This window comes from Vidua macroura, chromosome 8 (assembly GCF_024509145.1).
Source record: "Vidua macroura isolate BioBank_ID:100142 chromosome 8, ASM2450914v1, whole genome shotgun sequence".
Taxonomy (NCBI): domain Eukaryota; kingdom Metazoa; phylum Chordata; class Aves; order Passeriformes; family Viduidae; genus Vidua; species Vidua macroura.
Window position 1 is genome coordinate 2,583,075 of NC_071578.1, and position 21,424 is coordinate 2,604,498.

The following is a 21,424-nucleotide window of genomic DNA, read 5'->3' on the forward strand; positions in this document are numbered from 1 at the left end:
AAAACCCATGGAAAACCCACAGCAGTAACATGGGATGTCCCCTGGATGGAAGATTATCCTAAAGAATAGTGACAGGATGACAGGAAACAGCCTCAAGTTTAGGTTGGATATTAAGAGAAAATGTCTTCATGGAAAGGGCTGGCCAGCAGGGCAGTGGTGGAGACCCCATTCCTGGAAATGTTCAGAAAATATGTGGATGTATCATTTGGGGATGAGGTGATGCTGCTGGGTTGATGCTGGACTCTGACCTCAGAGCTCTTCCCCAACCTCAACAATTCTATGAGAAACCCACGGATTCCTTGATGTTCCTCAGCTTTGTAAGACACACAGAGCATTCAAAAGGTTTTGAAGGGATTCAATTTGTCCCCACTCCAAGGAGGACAACCAGCTCATGCTCAGGAATTTTCCAGGTCTGAATCTCAGCGCTGCCTCACCACCTAAAACTTTGCAAGCTGCCAAAACCAGCAAAAATGTCTTTTTTTTTAACACAAAAAAAGATGAAAAAACAAATCTCCAAAAAATCCTTTGTTCACCTTTTTCCCCTTGAACTCAAGAACAGCAGCAGTTGGGATCATTTTATTCCTCTGTTCTTCTTCCTCGTGCAGGAAGAGCTGTTCCCTAACACACAGTTCTTTGCTTCCAAGTCACTGGAATTTTCTTGCAGCAAAACGAAGTTGAAGTGTCACGGGGTTGCTGCTGAGCAATAAAAGTGGAGCTAATGCTCCACAGTGGTATTTTGGAAGCAAAGTTAAAAGCAAGTTGTGCTTTAGGATGAAGAGAACCTGCAACAGCCTTCTCCTGGTTTTATAAGGCTGCCATGGCTCCAAGATCTCCATTCCTGGCAGGACACCAAATCCCACCCACCTTTAGGGACAGGAAAATGTCTTTGTCAAGGGAAGCACAATAATAAAATCCAGAAAACAGCAGCATCACAGTGGATGTTGGACAAGGTCACCAGCCCAAGACCACCTTGCTGCAGGAAATCTTCCCAAAAACCCAAGATGGCTCCGAACACACGGAAACCATAATTAAGAAAATACAATTATGACCAACAAGGTAATTATTTTAGTGCTGGAAATCATTATTCCACCTCTAGACCCCAGGAGGGATTAATCATGACCCAAATAGATGGAAGGAGTGCTCAAAAAAGGAGCAGATGGGTTTGGGAGAGCTGGGACACCTCACACCCACATCTCAACATTGGCAGCTTCACTGGGTGCTCCTCAGAATCCCAGACTGGTTTGGGTTGGGAAGACTTTAAATCCCATCCCATTCCCACCCCTGCCACGGGCAGGGACACCTTCAACTGTCCCAGGCTGCCCCAAGCCCCATCCATCCTGGCTTTGGGCACTGCCAGGGATCCAGGGGCAGCCAGAGCTGCTCTGGGAATTCCATCCCAGCCCCTCACCACCCTCCCAGGGAACAACCCCTTCCCCAAATCCCATCTAACCCTGCTCTCCTTCCATGACTTTTCCAGCACAAATGATCAGAGATTGCAGAAATTAAGGAGAAAACCAGATCATGAAATCCAGAGGGCTGCCCCAACTGCTCATCAGTTCTCACAACCACACCATTATCAATATTCCACCAATGCCAGGGGCATTTCTAACTTCCAAGGCTGGGAGAAAACCACCTGCTCTGGGGTAGAAACCATCAAGGGAAAAGAGCACCTGCTGAAGAATATTCCTTCAAGGAACCTCAGCTCTTTGAATAAGAAAATACCCTGTTATTATTTCAAACACAGCCCAGTATATTCATTTTCCTCCCAGGTGCAGTTAATTTGACAGGTACAATGCTAAAGCAAAAATCCTGCAAGGTCTTTCCTGAAAAGGTCAGTACATTATGCAATGAGGTTTTATGGGCAGCAAAAAGAATCCCTCCATGTACTGAAATTTTAGATGATTTATCAATGTGCATTTGTGTCTTTTATTCCCAGATGAAGAGCAAACTTTGGGGCACACGAGTTCATTTTGAGAGCTGGTTCCTAAGGAAGTTCCAAGCTTTGAAAATTGTTATCCTCGCTCTATACATGGGAAATAGTGGGAGGTTTTTCTATACAGAGAAATATTCAGCACTAAAGAAAAACAAAATTGCTCCCATTTGAAGTCTTATTGCGTTCCAGCCCTGAATTAAATTATTCGATTGTTCAAGCTGCATGTCTGGACTCTTAAACTTTCTAAGTAAGCACAGAGTCCTGTAGGAAATGCATTAATAGTCAGGAAAAGTAGCAGCAATTCCTTCTAATCCAAGCTTTTTGTACTGTTCAAACTCTTCTTGAAACAATGCACCCCTTGGCCTCCTAAAACATAATTGCATTTCAAACACTTCCTTCATCCCAATTGCAATTTGGAAATGCAAACTATTCCACTGAAACATATATTGAAGAAATCTTTAAGTGATCAGGGCCCCAGTTATAAACTTGGATTTTCAAGTATCATCCACTAATCATAAAATTGAGTGGTTAAGGTTGGCAAAAAAAAACTTTAAAACCTTTTAAGGTTGGTAAAAAACCTTTAAGGTCATTGAGTCCAACCTTCAACTCACCTTATTCCAGATGTTTTTGGAACACTTCCAGAGGGGATTGCATGACAACCCTTTCCATGAAAGAGTTTTCCCTAATCTCCAATCTAAATCTCCCCTGGAGCAATTTAAGGCCATGAATAATGTCTTTGAACATGGAATTAACACAGGCTTGAACCCGCAAAGGGATTTGGGAAATGAAGTGATGATTTTTAAAACTTTTTTCTGCTCCCTCCACCCCAATCCCAAAGATTTAGTAACACCTGATAGGCTGTGAAACTGGGGTGCCCTGCTTTTCCTGTAGTTTGCAATCCAGAATCTTTGCCATCCTTCTGGCCTTTTTTCCCCTGTTATGAAAACTACCCCTCATCCTGCAGGAGCTCAGGATGGATTTTAAATCAGAGCTTTTGCACTTGCACTCATCTGATGGATGCAACTTGACTGGTCAATTATGTAAGTGCAAAGAGCCTATTTTCATACATTTATTAAAACCATCCTGCTTTTGTTTGCCTCAAACCCAGCACAATATCACCATTAAGCTGAATTTCCATAAGCTAAACCCAGATTTTAGCGTGGCTTTGGGTGACTTGTCAGGGAGGATAAACTCAGAGGCCGCTTGCGAAGGTCCCGAGCTGCGCAGAAGTTGCTGCGGCTCCTGACGCACGTCAGGGTTTGCCCACTGCTGATGGATGGTCACAAACATCACTGGAGGTAATTCTGAGAGCACAGCACAGATCTGACAGGTACTGCTATGACAACCAGGCAGCAGAACTGCCTACATTTCCCTGGAAGCTCCAAAAATAAACATTCCAGGACATGTTTATCCGGAGCGGCTCCCCCTTCCTTTGTCCTCCTCTTTGAAAGGCTTTTTTTTGGGGCTTTTCACACAGAAAATTCATCGAGATTCTGGGCTGGTGGGCTGGTTGGGTGGGGTTGAGGGCATTTTCTTCACAGAAGGTGTGGGGTGGTGGTTTGGATTTCTGCTGGGAACAGGGGGCAGAATACAGGAATATTTCTGTTGCTGCTGAGCAGAGTTTGGGGCTGTGATAATTCCCTGAGGAGCTTTTCCAGTGCCCAACCATCCTTTGGGAAGAATCTTCTCCTGATATCCAACCTAACCCTCCCTGACACAACAGGTAACACCCTCCAGATTCCCTCCCCAGGCCAGCTCTATTTCCTCTGGAAAAAAAAAACCAACACAGACAAGAAACCTCATTTTCACTGAGAGCATCTCATCCCTTTCTCTCCGACTTCAAAAGGCAAAACAAACAGGTATTTTATGTAAATGTGGACATTAGAAACAAAAAATAGAACAGCAAACATCAAATTCCTTTTTCATAGGCAACTCAGTTTCCACTGGCACAGCTGCAGATGAAAGTAGCAGCTACAAATTAATATATCATAAGGTCTTACCAAAGGAACTGAATTGTCTCAAATGCCAAAAGTAAGACCAAAGACTAAATTATTTTCATTTACGGAACCGTAGGGAGGAATTGCTTTCATGTTCTGAGTTATGTGTTTAGGAGGAACCTAAGTTTAGCTTGTCAGCTTCTGACAAAAGTTAAAAACAATTTCTAAAACATTTCGGAATCATTTTGAAACATGGTTTCGATGGGGGAAATGGAAACAAGACAAAAATCACAAAATCCCTGCCTTTTTTTTGGAACTGCTTTTACAGCTCCATCTCCTCGTGTGTGCTTTCCTGGAGATGCCTGGAATGAAGAATCTGCCTCCAAAGCACTTCCCAGCCCTATCCAGAAACACAGGAAAACTCCCTGATTGCTTACAACTGTTAAATACAGATATTATGGCTTGAATTTCCTGAAAATGTGGGCACAGAGAAACCCTACAACAGCTGGAATTTCAAGGTGGACAAGTATCCTAAAAGGAATTATAAGACATTTCCAGCTCCTCCTTACAAGGAGCTGTTTCAAAAGTGCATTTAATGGTCCCTTATCCATCTCTCTCATCCCTCAGTGGTTTTTTCCATCTCCTTTCCTTGGATATTGTTGCTTACAGTAAACCAGGGGCTGATCTGGACCAAAATTTAGAAGTGAAACGAAAAGCCACTGCATCAGTTTGAATATTCTCTTCTTTTACCCCCAAAATGAATTCTTTTACCCCCAAAATGCTGATCAGCCACCTGCAAACCAATGCCCCCTTAAAGACACTGGTGGCAATTCCACCAAATGGTAACACCAAAACTTGGGCTCTGAATCAACAAATTGCTTTGCTAAAATGAGAATTTTACTACACTCGACAAGTCGGTAAATAAAGTATTTTACATAAAAAGGACGAATTCTCTTGTTAGGTATGAAGATTTCTTGTGTTCATTTTGGCACAAGGTGGGAACACAGCGTGGCTCCCTGAGGTGTTGGAACATCCTGAATTTGGGATGAGATCCTGAACTTGGGATGTGATCCTGAATTTGGGATGTGATCCTGAATTTGGGATGAGATCCTGAGCCTGGCACAGCAGTACTGGGAGGTAGGAAAGAGAGAGGACCCTGATGTTTTCATGACCAAAAAGAGACAGGCAAAGTTTTCAGAGTAATTTCTGTCACTATTAATGCGTGTGCAGAATTTTTCTATATATAATATATATATAAAATATATATATATATATATATATATATGTATATGTATTTATCCCACTGGTGAAAGTCAAAAAATAGAATACTAAATTTGAACTAAAGTTACATTTGCAAATATTTCCTGTAATCCAGTCATTCACATGCATTTCTTCATTTCCCCTCTTCCCCCATGGCTACAAATTTTATCTCATCCAGAATATTTGAAGCCACTGCTTAACCCAGAGTATTTTAATCTGGAAGCAAAGCACTGCATGGAGATGAGCTTTAGGAGAAACCTCCTAAAGGATTGGTCTAAAAGAGGAATTAGCACTCAATTTTCCAGCTATTTTTATTCCTTTTCCCATTGTTTCACACTACCAGATACATTCCATGCAGGAAACAAATGAAATTATGGATACATTTAAAATTTAGTTCCCTTGATTTGGATCATGGCACAGAAACTGCCCAAGGAGGTGCTTTCAGAAACGACACAAAATTGCACATTTGGAGTTATTTCTATGGAGGGGATGCCACAGCTTTGAAAGACAAAATTTGTTCTTAAATTTCATCTGGTTTTCTTCAATAAAACTTTATAAGGGTGGAAATAAATGGAGCAGATGGACAAAACAAGGTATTTTACAATGCAGCTTTCTGGGCTTGGAAACCACGTTAACTCCAACAGGAAAAATGAAAAGCACGGAAATCAATTGAGAAGAATTTCCAAAGGAGCTGGTGCAATGGGAATGAAAGAATGAGGGAATTAGGGATGAACAACCCCTCTTAGGACATCTGAGGATACTCTTCAACACCAAAAAGACTGGGAAATGTTTTTGTTTTTAACTTTAAATACTACTCAGATACTCTACAGGCACTGAGGCGAGTCAGGAAGAATCAAAGCTCATCAACACATCCCATTTCTGCTTCCTCAGGACTTCATGTTCAGCATGGGATAAAGACAAGACTATTTTTAAGGATAAAAATTCCAAGTCTCTGCCCTAACTGTGAACCATCGTGCTTTGTATTGCTCCAAATTTTCCATGAGGAACTGCGTGGGGGAAGGATCCCTTTGTGCTTTAAGGAAAAAAACACGGGCAGGGAAAGGTTCTTTTTGTACCTTTGCTCTTTCATTTGTTTGGCCAGAAATTCACAGTGCCAAATAAAACCCAAGGTGAAATCCCTACCCAAGTGAACACTGAGAGGTCACCTGGAAGTAACGTGAAGAGAACACAATTCCAGACTGGTTTGGGTTGGAAGGGACCTTAAATCCCACCCAGTGCCAGCCCTGCCATGGCAGGGACACCTCCCACTGTCCCAGGCTGCTCCAAGTCCCAATGTCCAACCTGGCCTTGGACACTGCCAAAGATCCAGGGGCTGCTTTGGGAATTCCATCCCAGCTCCTGCCCACCTTGCCAGGGAACAATTCCCAATTCCCAGTATCCCATCCAGCCCTGCCCTCTGGCAGAGGGAAGCCATTCCCTGTGTCCTCCTCTCTCCATTGTCCCCAGTCCCTCTCCAGCTCTCCTGGAGCCCCTTCAGGCCCTGCCAGGGGCTCTGAGCTCTCCCTGGAGCTTCTCCTCTCCAGGAGGCACCCCCAGCTCTCCCAGCCTGGCTCCAGCCCTGGAGCAGCTCCGTGGCCTCCTCTGGACCCTGTCCATGAGCTCCTTGTCCCTCCTGTGCTGGGCTGACACAAGGAACACTCCCTGCAATATTGGCCACACTGTAATTGTCCTGTCTCCACTTAGAAATGCCAGTCAAAGCATTAAGAATGTCCAAACACAAACCTTCCCAATCCTGTTTCAATCTCTCCCAAACTTCAGGAACCCCAGAGTTCTGTTCACAGGTAACACACACTGGGAGGATTTCCCAACACCTCCAACACAGCTCCCAAGGCACTCGGAGTTGCTGAAGCAAAACCACTTTCAAAATTAATAAAAAAATAAATAAATCCAAAGAGCTTCAGAAGTTCCTCATCAGCTCTCAAAGCGCTCCTTATTTCAAACACCAGGTGCTTCTCAAGCATTCCAAACCAGCAGGAAGAACCCAAAGATGGCTCAATCTCCTGACTCCTATTTATTCAGAACAGATTTTATTAGGGAGTTAAGGAGACTTCAGAAGCCAAGATTAAAGTTATGGTGCATTTTTATAAGGAGAGCAGGAGCTGTGGTTCAGGATTTTATATAAGGAAACGCTGACAACTTTACAGCCATGGTAGCTTCCAGTAAATGCAGAAGAGATTTCTCCAGGCAACTGGTAAATATAATGTTTTTCCCCTTATACTTTCATCTCAGTACACATAAAAGCATTTGACACACTTAATAAAATGTCACCAGCATAAAACACTGCACAAAGGAATGCTAAATAATGACAGAACTGCAATTATTGGGGAAAAAAATGAGCATTAGGAACATTTTCAGCCTCTCTCTACATTACTAGGGTGATGGAATTTGGATTTAAAAGCTTCCTTAATTCTTTGGACATACAACTCCATGCAACACCACCTAATTTGAGGTCATGTGCAAAACATGCAATTCACCCTCCAAAGAATAAACTGAATTACTTAAAAGATATGGGTAGGATTTTACTGCACCTGCAGTTAGCTCCAAAATCCAGGTTCTCAGAGTGACGCCACCCTTAATTTTAGGTGGACTCCAAGAGCCCTAAACCAGGCCACTACAACGCCCCTCCAGAGGCAATTTTTCATTAATTCTTTGCTTGAGAGAAGGAGGAGAAGGCAGGGCAGGCTGGCTGCAGCTGCTGTTTCCAAGCAACCCCGGAGCTGTGCCGGAGCCGCGCCGGAGCCGCCGGCTCGGGAGAGCTCCGGAGCTTTTCCCTCTGTACTCACTTGTTCTGCATCATGTTCATGATCACCCAGTCGAAGGGGTAGACGTTCTTCCCAATGAGGTTCTTGAACATGATGAATGTCTCCATCAGGAAATCCTAAAGGAAGAGATAATATTTGGAGACGATCGGACCAAGAAGCGCCCAGGGATGGTGGCAGTTATTGATGGCTGAACTCCCACGGGGTCTTTTGTGTTCTGCTTCCTCCAAAAGCTGTTTTTCATTAAAAACACACCGAAATCCTACTCAAGCACATTTATACATGATGCCCATAAATACTACAATAATTCCATTTCGAAAATTATAACAACAGAAATCCCACATTTAAGCAACCCATGGGATTCATCAAGGCCAAGCACTGGTTCACCAGTTATCCAGAAGGAGTTTCTGCTGGAAAAACCATCTTTTTTCTCATACTATGGACAAAACCTTCCAGTTCCTCCATTGTTTGTGACACAGCTGTCATGATACACTCTTGGGAAGTTGATAAAAGCACATTGGTTCACGGAAAGCGGAAAAAAAAAACCAAGTTGAACATTTATTTAACTCTTAGGATTGCAGTAAAAATACTTCCTGCAGCCAGGTGGTGAATAATCCCTCCCTTCATGGATATTCTCCAGAAATGGAGATTATTTATGTATTAAAATAAAAACATGTTCCAGCTCAAATCATCACCTCCCCTGGGGAAGAGGACAGAAATGGTTTGGACATCCCAAAATTGGGAGGGACCCTCCCTAAAGGGAGCAGCAGGAATTGCTTCTGCAAGTGAAAAGCTGCCCAAGAACAGTTAATTTAACAGCATAAAATAAACCAATTTATTTCCACGCAGCTATAAACACACAGTTCTTTGGACCAGAAACTTTGTGTACTTTACAATGTAAATTATCTCCTACAATTTGGGAATCTGTAATTGCTATCTAACAATTTCAGCAATATCAAATGCTGCGAGAAAGATAAAGAGGAAAAGAGAACTTAATGCAGAAAGTCCTTGATCCACTTCACACAGAGATAAAAATGAACTTTTATTCCAAGGTTAGAATATCTTCCCTTTGATACAGTTTCTCAGCAATGGTATTTATCTGGTCTATCTTTAAAATGTCAAATGCCTACAAAAAAAAAATCCCCAATATGTTCCATCGACTGGACTTTTAACTAAGACTGGTTTCAGTGTAACCTTTTCAGTGAGAAACCAATCTGAAGTCCCTGCTCTCATCAGTCTTTCTTCAGCTCTGAGAGCCAGGATCTCCAGCAGATTTATCTTTTAATCCACTGCTCTGTTCAAATGTTTACCTGGCTCACAAATTCCCAGTGGATGTGGGGAGCTGCAGAGATCCTGAGGACACGGCTTGGAGATCAAGAACCCCAGAATCCCTGACTGGTTTGGGTGGGAGCACCTTAAAGCCCATCTCATTCCACACCTTCCACTGTGCCAGGCTGCTCCAAGCCCCAGCCTGGCCTTGGGCAGTGCCAGGGATCCAGGGGCAGCCACAGCTGTTCTGGGAATTCCACCCCAGCTCCTGCCCACCCTCCCAGGGAACAATTCCTTCCCAATATCCCATCCATCCTTGTCTATTGTTAGTTTAAAGCCATTCCCTGTGTCCTGTCCCTCCATGCCTTGTTCCCAGTCCCTCTCCAGTGCTCCTGGAGCCCCTTCAGGCCCTGGCAGGGCTCTGAGCTCTCCCTGGAGCCTTCTCCTCTCCAGGCTGATCCTTCCTGATCCCCATCTTTCTGCTGGAGGTCCTCACTTCCCAAATATTGCTGCAAAAAAAGCACTTTGTGCAAACATCCCCCACTGGAATCAGGGAAAAAGAGCTCGGATGGGTTTGTGTGACTGAAACCAACCGAGGCAACCCAGCTGATTTTGACCAGCTGACAGCTTCTCTGGGCACCCTGTGCCAGGGCCTGCCCACCCTCCCAGCCAGGAATTCCTTCCCACTATCCCATCCATCCCTGCCTCTGGCAGTGGGAAGCCATTCCCTGTGTCCTGTCCCTCCAAGCCCTGGTAAATGTTTCCTATTTCACAAAGCAAAGTGAAATCTCCCCTCTCTGGAGTCATCCCCGACCCACCTGGACCCTGGCCTGGCAGGGGGTTGGACTGGGTGATTTCCAGAGGTCCCTTCCCTGTTCTGGGATTCTGGAACTTCCAGGGTACTGGGCTCCACCATGTGCAGAACACTCCTGGTGAAAGAGCTCCTCTGTCATTTTACCACACAACATCAGCAAGGATCACAGAATTCTGAATGGGGAAAAGCCCCCCAAGACCACCAAATCCAACCTCTGACCGAGCACCACCGTGCCCAGCAAACAGATCCTGCTGCTTTGGCATGGATGGACAGCAAGCCTGGAGCTGCTCCTGGCTCCGATGCCAGCACTCATCCCAGAGCCTCTCCTCCAGCTCAGAAAAACCTGCCTTCACTTAAGAGCTCCAACTCCACATTTTTCCTGGGTTTTGGTGAAAGAATTCCATTGATGATGATTTGGCTCCTTCCTGAGCCTGGGGGTTCTGACCTACTTTGCTGATTCAGCTCTGCATTTCCATCCCCTGATATTTACATTTTAATAACCCCACGCTCACACAGGTACTTTAAATAATGCTTTGTAACAACTGAGCTAATTATTGATCAAATAAAAGGCTCCCTACGCTCACCTGGGGTTTATGTATTCATAATATTGCTCTTTTTTCCATTTTATGGTTCTCATAGAAAAGCAAATGGTTTGGATGAATTAACATCATTTTATGAGGAAAACTCAGGGTTTTTGAGGCGCTGGGAAGAGAGGGAAGCCACCAGGACAAGAAAAAGCTGCTTATTTTCAGAATAACTGGAAGCAGGGCAAATATTTCTGAACATAAAAAGCTGTACTAAAGGAGGAAGGGTTACAACTCCTGCTCTATCTCCAACTACAAATAAAAATCCTGTTTAATAGGAAATAGAACTCACAGCAGGTAAGACCCCTAAAAAATTCCCATCCACTGATGGAAAGGAAACAGCCTGAGCTCAGTCTGAGATTCTCCACATGGCAGAACATTAACAGGCATTTTTGTCAACTAAACCACATGTGTCTCAAATAAAAATATTTTTTACCAAGTAAAAAGAGGAAAAAAAATCAGTTAGTCCCAAAAATAACCTCCCTGATCTCAAATAATGTTTCATCTCAGGGTGAGAGCAGAATCACAGATTTTGATTTTACAGAATCACAGCAGAGTTTGGGCTGTAAGGGATCTTAAAGCAAGGAACTCCTCTTTGAACAGACATTCCTTAATAAATCTAAACTCTCTATTCCGCAGAGAGGTAAAAGACTGGTTTTATTGCACTCCACCTCATCTTTTCGAGGACTTTTGAGGCCAAATATGACCATTATAATAATCTAAACCTGCCACCTACATAACACAGACCATAAAGTTTCCTTCAGCACTTCCAGCCCTGAGCTTCCAACTCCTGCTTGAGCAAGAGCAGAGGCTGAAGGAAGATTTAAGGGTCTCCAGTGGTGAAAAAGAAACAACAGCTTAAGTTTTCCCTTTTCCTTGCCTTTGTTTTTTAAGAAAAAGCTTTTCATTTCTGCCTGGCTGAATTTAGTCTCAGTTCTAAATCACTGCTTTGTGATTAAACTGAATCCTCTGCAATAGGAGGTGCAGTTGTCACCTCCAGCTCTGGGTTTAAAAGCAAAGACTCCTGGATTTCAGTTCTACTGGCTGAGTCAAATGAGAGTGGCACAAAAAATTGCTGGGTTAAAGAAGTGGAAAAACCATGGAAAAACAAAAAGAAAGACAATTCAGTGTACTCCCTGTAGTTTCCTTTACTCACAGGATTAACAGTGCTCTGCCAATAAACCTCCACACCTTAATGAATATAATTTAAAATCAGCTCTGAGCTTTAGAGGTGCCAGAGCAGGTGCAAGAAGAGGCTTCAGCACCTGAAAACTGGAACAGGGCAAAGAGCCCAAACCTTCCCCAGTACAGGCAGAAAGAAGAATAACACAAGTTCAACACAAACTGGGAAGCCCAAACATTGAAATTACACAAAGGAAAGACCCTGAATTGCTCTTCTCTCTTCCCTCTGCTATAACCACTCTTTTCAGCCCATTATCTGCACTTAGTTTGGGAATGTTCTGCTCTTGGTGCCCATCCATGTAAATGCTCCAAGATCCCAAAGGAGGCCCAGCCCTTTCCATGCAGTGATCCTCTTTCCAGCAATGTGCAGCTGGACTTTGCCTTCCCCCTCTCCCAAGAGCAGCTCTGAGCTTTACAGATGCCAGAGCAGGTGCAAGAAGAGGCTGGAAACTGGAACAGGGCAAAGAGCTCAAACCTTGCCCAACGCAGGCAGAAAGAAGAATAACACAAGTTCAACACAAACTGGGAAGCCCAAACATTAAAATTACACAAAGGAAAGGTCCTGGCATTGTTCTGGTGGGGCTGGAGGAAGAAGAGAAGCTGAAGAAGGATCCAAACCCAGGTGGGAGATGCCTGGAGCACCCCCAGGGTGGCAGTGGGGATGGGTGATCACCAATTGTGGAGCTCAGCCAGGGAGCTGGGTGTCCCCTGCCAGCCCTGCCTGGCCATATGGCAGTGGCACTTTCAGGTTATTGCAGAGTTATCTCCTCAGCCATCAACTCCCCTCTATTATGCTTTAATTAACTTGGGTTGTTGCCTTAGCCAGGCTACCCAATGACTCTGAGAAGACAAATTTCAATTATTATTGCTTATTTAACAACTAAGGGCATCTTTAAGGTTAAAGTGTTTTGCATAAAAGGGGAAAGGGAAAGTGAGCAGATCTCTAAGTAAAAGCTACTTCAAGAAATGAAATCAGGACATCTGGAAGATTTAACACTGAAAGTTCCTTTCCTAAGAAGGCCTTTTTTATATTCTGTTTCTTCTTTGCTTACCAGATTTTAGTAATGGCTCATCTCTACTATTTTTACAGCTCTCTTTTAATTGCCTTCAATCCACTGTCTCATGTTTTAAAACACTGAACAGCTCCAGCTGTACTCCTGTGCACGTCACAGTGCCCAAATAATTATTTTATATTAAATCTGTAATGCCAAACGCATTTTGTTCACATCTCACAAGTGCATTTAATGACCAGTAACAGGAAAAAAACCCCAAAACAAGCTGAGCCGTCTTATGAAGAGGGAAAACAAATGAAACTCACCACAACATCCGACCTCATCTTGCCAAAAGTCTTGATTAAATGGGCATAGTGATAATCCTCCATTTGCCTCAGGATGGCTGTCATGCAGGCCACGAAACTCCCCTGGCAAAAAGCAAAGGAAAGGAATCCATTATTTAGGATAATGCAACATAATATTGGCTATCAAAACATAAAATTGCTAGAGAGAACCACAGAATGCAGTGGAGATAAATCTATCATTAAAATTCATTAATGGGTATGTAAAATTCTGTCAAGGAAACAAAAAAAAAAATCTCGAAAAGTTTCCAGTTTCCAATTTCATGAGTTTATCACCGAAGCTTTTGCGGCGTATTCTTCATCTAAAAATTGCTCAAACATTACTGCAAGGTAATAAACAGCACTCCTAAAAATATCACACAATATCAGCATTTGCATTTGGAAAGTCAATATTCTGCTCGAGGAAGAAATCTTTTCAAAATTATCATATTGAGCATTGAGCTAAACCAACCCCAAGTTTTCATTTCACTGCGTGGTATTTTCAGATCCAATGATGCTTAAAAAAACACCACCAAAATCCAGTGAACTCCATCGAACCAGAACAGCAGCACCCTCCAGATCTCTCTCAAAGCACAGAAAGAGTAAAAAGTGACCAAAAGTTTTTCCTTCTGGCGGGTGACAGTGCTGTAGTAACAACCCAACGCATTCCCAAGGCTCCTAGATGTAGTAAAATCCCATAAATGGGAGCTTCTTGTCCATCCTCCCTCTCTGCCTATCTGCTAAAAGCCTGTTATTGCAGTCCACATCTTTTCTGGTCCTTAATGCAGGAGGAAAAACATTAAAAATTGGTAAAAGCCCCAGCAGAATGACTTCTAAAAGAAATTATTCTTTCTGTGGTTTGACAGAATTGCAAATCCCCCTTTCTGTTGATGTTTTCCAGGTTATTCCATGCCACAGCCCAGGAAAACACTCAGTAATTTTCTCTTTATAAAGACACAGAGCCTTTATTGTTACCTTTAAGTTCAGCATTAATTTCAATTTAAAATCTTTATTTCCACATCAATCCAGGTAATTGAAATTAAGCCCGAAACGACATCGGGTCACCTGCATGTGCTCTGAGCTCTCTTATTTACAGAATTTACAGGTTAACCTTAAATTTCACCTGATCAGCAATCCTGGAATTTGCTTTTCTCCTGCAATGGAGCTGAGATCTAAACTCCTACAGGACTGATTTTGTCCGTGTGGGAATATTGGATTTTCCAGAGGATGCCAAGGTACCTGATGGGAGCTCTGTGGCACCTGCAAACCCCATGGATATGGAAGGAAAGTCCACCTGAGCTGCTGTTCTGGGACATCAAAAGAACTTTCTAACAAGAACAGAATCTGGGGCTCTACAATGTTTCCTACTGTGAAATGGAAATAAGATGGGGCCATCTCAAAAATCCAAACATTAATTGTCAAATCAGTGCCTAACAGGCTCCTGGCACAGCAAACACTGGGCTTGATGCCTCAGGTTTAGCTTTTCTGTGGCCTCAGATTTTAGCTTTTTCACATTCTGTGCTGCTTTAGTGTGTAGCTCTGAGCTTCACAGTAAGTACTGGTGAGCTCTCTTCACAGAGCAGGGAGACAAAACAATTCCTTCTCTAGCTGGGGACCAAGGACAAACGATCCAAATCATTGATTGCCATCTCCTCTGCATCTACTGGTGCTCCCTTGTCCCATCCTCCATCCCTCCAACATCCTGACAACCCCTGGGAGCAGCTCATGGATCTGACTGTCCCCAGCCAGCAGCAATGATGTGTCACTGAAGGCAGGGATGATTACACAAGAATATCTTCTGAATTAGCACACTGGGAATCAGAAAGGAACAACAAAGTTCAATGTCTGCTGGTGAAACTCTCGGAGTCCACGTGCAAGTGTGGAAATGCCAATAGGAGAGCTGGTTGAAAACCTGGAATGGCTGCTGGAGTTAAAAATAAAAACAGGAAAATAAACAAGAAGCAAACAGAAATGGAACACGAACAGGAGGGGATTCTGTAGTGCTGTAAGTTTTAGTTAGAATGACAGAAACTTGTTAATTTTTGTCATTTCAGCTCAGCCTGAGCCCCCAAAGTGGTGTTGAGCAGACTGGGTGATGGTCTCTAACCAGTTATCAACACTTCTTCCTGTTCCCCTGCATAAAATAATGATTCATGCTCATCCTGGTGTTTAACTTGGTAATAAAAACCCTTCCTTTGATACAGAATTGTTCCTTGAAGCCAACATTCCATCGCACACACACATCCCTGCTCCAACACTGATCTGCAGATCCCCACCTGCAAACCACTGTTCAAGGCCCTGCTAGGAAGGAAAATCTATTTAATATTAGGAGGAAAGTACAACTACCAGTCATCATTTTCTTTGTGAGGTATTACTTGCAGCCAGCACGCTCTTAATTACTTAATGCTAATAGCCCTTAATGCTAATAAGGGTTTGTAATTATTTAGAGGTAATATTTGTACTCTAGATGTTTTTGATATGCTCTAACTAGTTAGCAATAGCTAACAACATGATTAGATTTCAATCTTAAGTTGATTTTTAATCTTTAGTTGTATTTGGAGATCATTGTCATCATCTACAGACCAGCACTGGAAGCAATATATAGAAAAAAGGTACCTAATGCTCTAAAAAATCAATTTCAATTTGAGCCATAGGAATAATTGCAAAGCTGTGTTTACCCAGGCAGTCCTGCAAGGGGTTTCCATCGTGCTGGGCATTTCTCAGTTACTTATTCACTGAAATAGTGGCAGGCTTTACCCTGGAACTCCTTCCCTATTGCAAAGCTCAGAAATTAGCTGGTCGCACAGAGAGGAAGATAATTAAAGAATATCCGCTAGAGAAACATTTTGCCAGCAGTTTGCTGCAATTCCTGCCCCTCCTGGATTGCTTCTTCCCAAACCAGGGACACTGAGGGTCACCCTGGGGCCAGCGGGGTTGGGAAGTGCCCGGTGGGAAAGGCCCTGGGGGTGCTGAGGGGTTGGAATGAGCCCAGGTGTGCCCAGGTGTGCCAGAGGCCACTGGCACCTGGAAGAGAGCAGGAACTGTGTGACCACAGGCAGCAGGAATTGTCCCCTGTGCTGGCACTGCTGAGGGAGCTCAAACCCTGGGGTCAGTTTGGATCCCGCAGGACAAGAGGGGCACTGAGGGGCTGGAGGGTATCCAGGGAAGGGAATGGAGCTGGGAAGGGGCTGGAGAATTCCTGAGGGAGCTGGGAAGGGGCTGAGCCTGGAGCAAAGGAGGCTCAGGGGGGACCTTGTGGCTCTGCACAGCTCCTGCCAGGAGGGGACAGCCGGGGGGGTCGGGCTGTGCTCCAGGGAACAGGGACAGGAGGAGAGGGAACGGCCTCAGGCTGGGCTCAGGGTGGATATTTGGGAAAATTCCTTCATGGAAAGGTTTGTCCAGGCCTGGCCCAGCTGCCCAGGTGGAGTCCCCATCCCTGGAGGGATTTAAAATCCATGTGGATGTGGCACTTGGGGACATGGGGCAGTGGTGGCCCTGGCAGTGCTGGGTTAGGATTAGGTGCAAGGATGGACTTGATGCCCTTAGAGTGTGGAAGGAATAGTCTGGGCAGAGAGAGAGAAAGCTCAGTAAGCTTCCCATGAATCCGTCTGGGAAACTTTGGGGAGCTGGAGAGAATTCTAAACAATCTGCACGTGGTGTTTGTAACAAGTTGTTTACTCCCGAGGGGTGTCACGTTAATTAGCCCATCATGTGAAATGCATTGATTAAATGACCAATCAGGTCCACCTGGAAGGAACCAGGCTCTAAAAGAAGAGAGGACCAAACAAAGGAGGCACTTATGCCAATCAGCCTCCTGACAGAACTCTGTGCCATCTCTGACCCTGACGGTGACTTTAGAGAGGTTTTCCAACCTCGATGATTCCGTGATTGGAAGCATTCCCAAAGCAAAGGCACAGGATCCAGGATTTCTGCAGGCCTGCCCAAAGGGAAGCCAGATCCAGCTCCCAAGCAGGATGAGTGAAAATTCTGCTCCAGTAAAAGAAAACAAACCTAAAGCCAACACCAAAGCATCTCTTTTTTTTTCCTTTGGAAAGGATGTCTCATTATTTAGAAACACATTTTATATTAAAAAGAATATGCTATTCCAAACTGTGAAATTACTTCTGATTTCTGTAAAATTCAGTTCAGAGGGAAAACTTGAAGAGGCACAGGAATGCTCCAAAATTACTTATTTTCCTAAATTGCCTTTAAAATAAAACACTCAATGTTCAAATGGCTCTTGAGCAGGAAGAAGAAGGGAAATTTTAGTTTTAAATAATCCCCACAAGTAACACTAACACTTAGAAATTCCAGAATGAAAAGAGAATTCCCTGCAGGAGAGACCACAGATGCCAACACTTGTCTCCCTCGGGGATAAAAGATCCTGTTTCAAACAGCCTTGTCCATTTTCTCCCAGTGAAATATTTAAATTGAAATATTAAGCTCTTTATATATAGTGAGAAAATCTAGAGAAATCAAACCTACACTCAGCTAAGTTATGTCTTATTAAAATGCCCCTCTTACCATGGTCAGGAATAGATGAAAGAGTCTTAAGTTTAATTTATTTTTTTCCATTAAATTTTCCTTACGTGGCCGTAAACGACTACACAGCTAAACACATAAATGGATGAATATATAGCAAAAAAAAAACCCAAACAAAATCACTTGTATTAATTCACTACATTTTGGCTTTCAGAACATTTCCATAGAATTTACTTTGTTGGAAAGGATTTAAGTCCCTCACAATTCCCAGAGAGTTTGTAAAGATTAAAAAAATGAAGTTTTCTCTCTGCTTACAACTTGTATTCTCTCTATATTCGCAACAAATAAAGAACTAAAAATCAATTGTTAGCAATTCTAGAAGCCACTCATTAAATTGTCACCACTTACGGATTCACAAGATAAAAATCCAAGTTTAACATGTCCCAAATTTCATCTTTTTGCCGCGTGAAAATGTAAAATCCAATCTGTCTGCAGAGAAGTTCGCTCATTTCAATAATAATATTTTATGTAACTTGTAGTATAAAGATATTACAAAACCCAGCATGAATAAGGCAGAGGATCTTCCATCATTTCTTCTCTTCAGGAATATTTTATATTATAAAATAGAGAAAGATATGGATGGAAGTTTCAGCTTCCAGGGCATCCTGAAGGGAGTTTGATTCCTGAAGCTTTTCCCAGGAGGATCACACCAGGAAGGGCAGGAGAAAGACCCAAAACAAAGCAGAATCCCCCCCTAAGGCACATAAATTTCTCTCTATGTGTAACAATTCATGTATTTCTCACAGTATTAAAACAAACATTTCTTTTCTCATAATAGAAAATCCCACAGTAAATTCTTCAGCACCTTCAGAGACAAAATTATTTCGTGGCTACAGCAGCAGGATAAAAACAAGTGCAAAATGTTCCCATTTATCACATTTTTTACTGAATACACAGAATATTCCATTTCCTTAGGCCAAACCCTATCTCTTGAACAAGAGAATAAAACATGTGAGCCTTTTTCCTTGCAGAGACTGAACTTCACACCTGCAATAATGGCAGTGATAAATATCTGGGCATTCTCCTGCTGCCACAAACATTAATTTGAAGCATCTTTCTGCCAATCAAGATGCAGTAAGGTATTTTCAGTGACAATCTTTGCTTCCAGAGCTCCTGGAAAAGATGTGAAACCTCCTTTACCTGATGTGACTTAGGGAGCTCAGAGCCTCCCTAAGCAGCAAAACCGATTTTAGGTCAAGCCAGGAAAAGTCCATGCAAAATGCAGAGCTCTGTCATGGAGTTTAGAGGTAAAAATCAGTTTATTTAGCCTTCAAACCTTGTTTTACCTCCAGAAGTACTTTACAGATCCTGATTTGATCTCTGACAATTCTGTCTCAAGTCAATAGAAAACTTGTTTTAAAAGGAAAACTTCTCCAGCACTGACTGCAGGAGTGGATGCAGGGAAAGCCCTTTGGGAAGAAAAGCAAAAAGGTTTTCACAGAGATCCCAACCAGAACCCAGCCCTGACTGTGGCCTTCTGCAGCTGAAGGAGCTGACAAGAGAGATGGAGAGAGAATATTGACACAGGGAATGGTTCCCAGTGCCAGAGGGCAGGGATGGATGGGATTTTGGGAATTAGGAATTGTTCCCTGGCAGGGTGGCGAGGGGCTGGGATGGAATTCCCAGAGCAGCTGTGGCTGCCCCTGGATCCCTGGCAGTGCCCAAGCCCTGGACACTGGGGCTGGGAGCACCTGGGATGAGATGGGATGGGATGGGATGGGATGGGATGGGATGGGATGGGATGGGCTTTGAGGTTTTTCCAAACCATTCCACGATTCTGTGATTCCAAGACCGCAGCAGCTCCACTGAAATTCACTTTGCACAAGGTTTATTTGTTAGGAAGTTGATGGTAACACAGTGGGAATAGACAAAAAAAGTTCCCTGATTCAAAAGTGCTTTGCACCAACTTCTGTAAAAAGCAGGCGAAAAAAATTAATGAGATGTTTTAGCAACACCATTTATCATGTTTCTAAGGCTCTCTTACAAAAAAAAAAAAAGTCCATTTTAACCAAAAAATGCTCCTCTTTTAAGAGCTCCATGCAGTGTCAGTATTGAACAGTGCCCTTCAGTGGAACCCACAGTGCTCAGGAGTTCTCAAGGTCAGTACATTTATTTCTGGTTTTCCAAATGCACTTGCCTTTTCTCATGTTTTTTTTTTTTTTTCCTCCTTCTGCTACACTAAACATTATTTCACTGAAAATCTACAGAACTGCCCTCAATAAATCTGTTTCAGGTATCTTGGTTTACACACCTATTAATGCTGATAATAAAATTAAAAATGCAGTCATAAAATACAGACAACAACTGAATTTATGGGAATGGCCAGTGCTCAAACACTAAAAAATAAAAAGGAAAAGCCATTAAAAAATGCTTTTAAAAAATTTTGCAAAAAAATGCAGCACTGAATATGAGCATACAACCCTGGTGCCAGGGCCTCACCATCCTCACAGGGAAGAATTTCTCCCTAATATCCAATCTAAATCTCCCTTCTTTCATTTTAAAGTCATTCCCTGTTTTCCTGTCACTCCATGCCCTTGTAGATATTTCCTTCAAAAAGTCACTGAGGAGGAACAATAAAACCAAACCTATTACAATGAGAAACCCGATTTTATTTATCAAACACAATTAATGTTGGAAGCCATGTAAAAAACTTTTGATGCAGACCAGGAAGAAGAATTAAAGAAAAAGAGAAACCTAAAAAGGAAATGATGATTGGAGACAAGTGGCATTCCCAGTTAGGAACACGCTGCAGTCCCAGAAATTGGGACAGCCCACAAGCATCTGGGATATTGTCTCTGCAGCACTGAGGTATCACTGTGACAAATTATGGGAACAAGAGGAAGAGAAATGATCTTTTAAATGATAATCTTCACACCACACAGGTGATGCTGCCAGATGAATACACTCCTAAAAGCAACAGCCATTTTGAAGACAAATTATCCCACTTTTGGTGCTTCTCATCCGCCTGTTTTCATGTAAATTATTTAGCAACTGCGTTATTGAGGGGCCCAGCGAGCTTGAGAGATAAGAAATGTGTGCAATCCAAATTTAATTGATGAAACCACGCCGTTCAGAGATCCCTGGATTAAAAAGCTCCTTGCAGGAGGAGGTCTCTTTTGCATTTTGTAATTAATTCCTACCTTTGGTTCACTCAGCACATCAACCATCACACCATACCCTCGGGGCTGTCCCCTTCCCCGGGTTTTGGGACAGAACACAGTGCATATGGGAAGGTTTATGGGATGCAGGCTCTGGTGTGGTGCTGTTCTCAGCTCTCTGAGCTGCAGAAGGTGACCCAGTCCTTGCAGACAGGAATTATTGCCAGGCTCTCATCAGTGGGGAAAATAAAGGCAGGGCTCTCTCCACATTTGCATGATACCAAAATGAAATCCCCAGCACAGGCAATGTTCTCATTCCCTCCTCCCCAAAGAGCAGGAAAAGTGATGAAATACACAAAGACTGATAAGAGGCTGGTCCTTTGTTCTGACTTCTCTGACTTAAGCTCACTTCTCTGTGATATTTTATGTTACAGCAGCAAATTAATGCTATTTACACAAATGCATGTATCAATATGGTAAATAAGAGAAATCCAATTTCCAGACAGGTCACATTTCAAGTGAGAATTTCTGTTCCAATATAGGCAGATAAGAGGAGCTGAAAAGATTAATACCCAATAGCAGCAAACAGGGGATTTCACAGGAGTGAAATTGCTCTTCTCTGCCTACAGGAATGTCCTCACCTTACCTGGCTCTTCCCTTGGAATTTGGCACCCAAATCACTCCTTCCACCC

The 21,424-nt window shown here is 43.1% G+C and overlaps 1 protein-coding gene across 4 annotated transcripts in view; it reads right to left on the reverse strand.

Moving 5' to 3' along the window:
* DOCK1 (dedicator of cytokinesis 1) overlaps positions 1 to 21,424 on the reverse strand; it is a 272,498-nt gene that overhangs the window by 108,259 nt on the left and 142,815 nt on the right. For all 4 annotated transcript variants that reach the window (XM_053983755.1, XM_053983754.1, XM_053983756.1 and 1 more), the window contains exons 28-29: positions 13,078 to 13,179; positions 7,935 to 8,029 (exon numbers count right to left, since the gene is read on the reverse strand). In XM_053983755.1, coding sequence (XP_053839730.1) covers positions 7,935 to 8,029; positions 13,078 to 13,179 — 197 coding nt within the window. The remainder of the gene's footprint in view (positions 1 to 7,934; positions 8,030 to 13,077; positions 13,180 to 21,424) is intronic.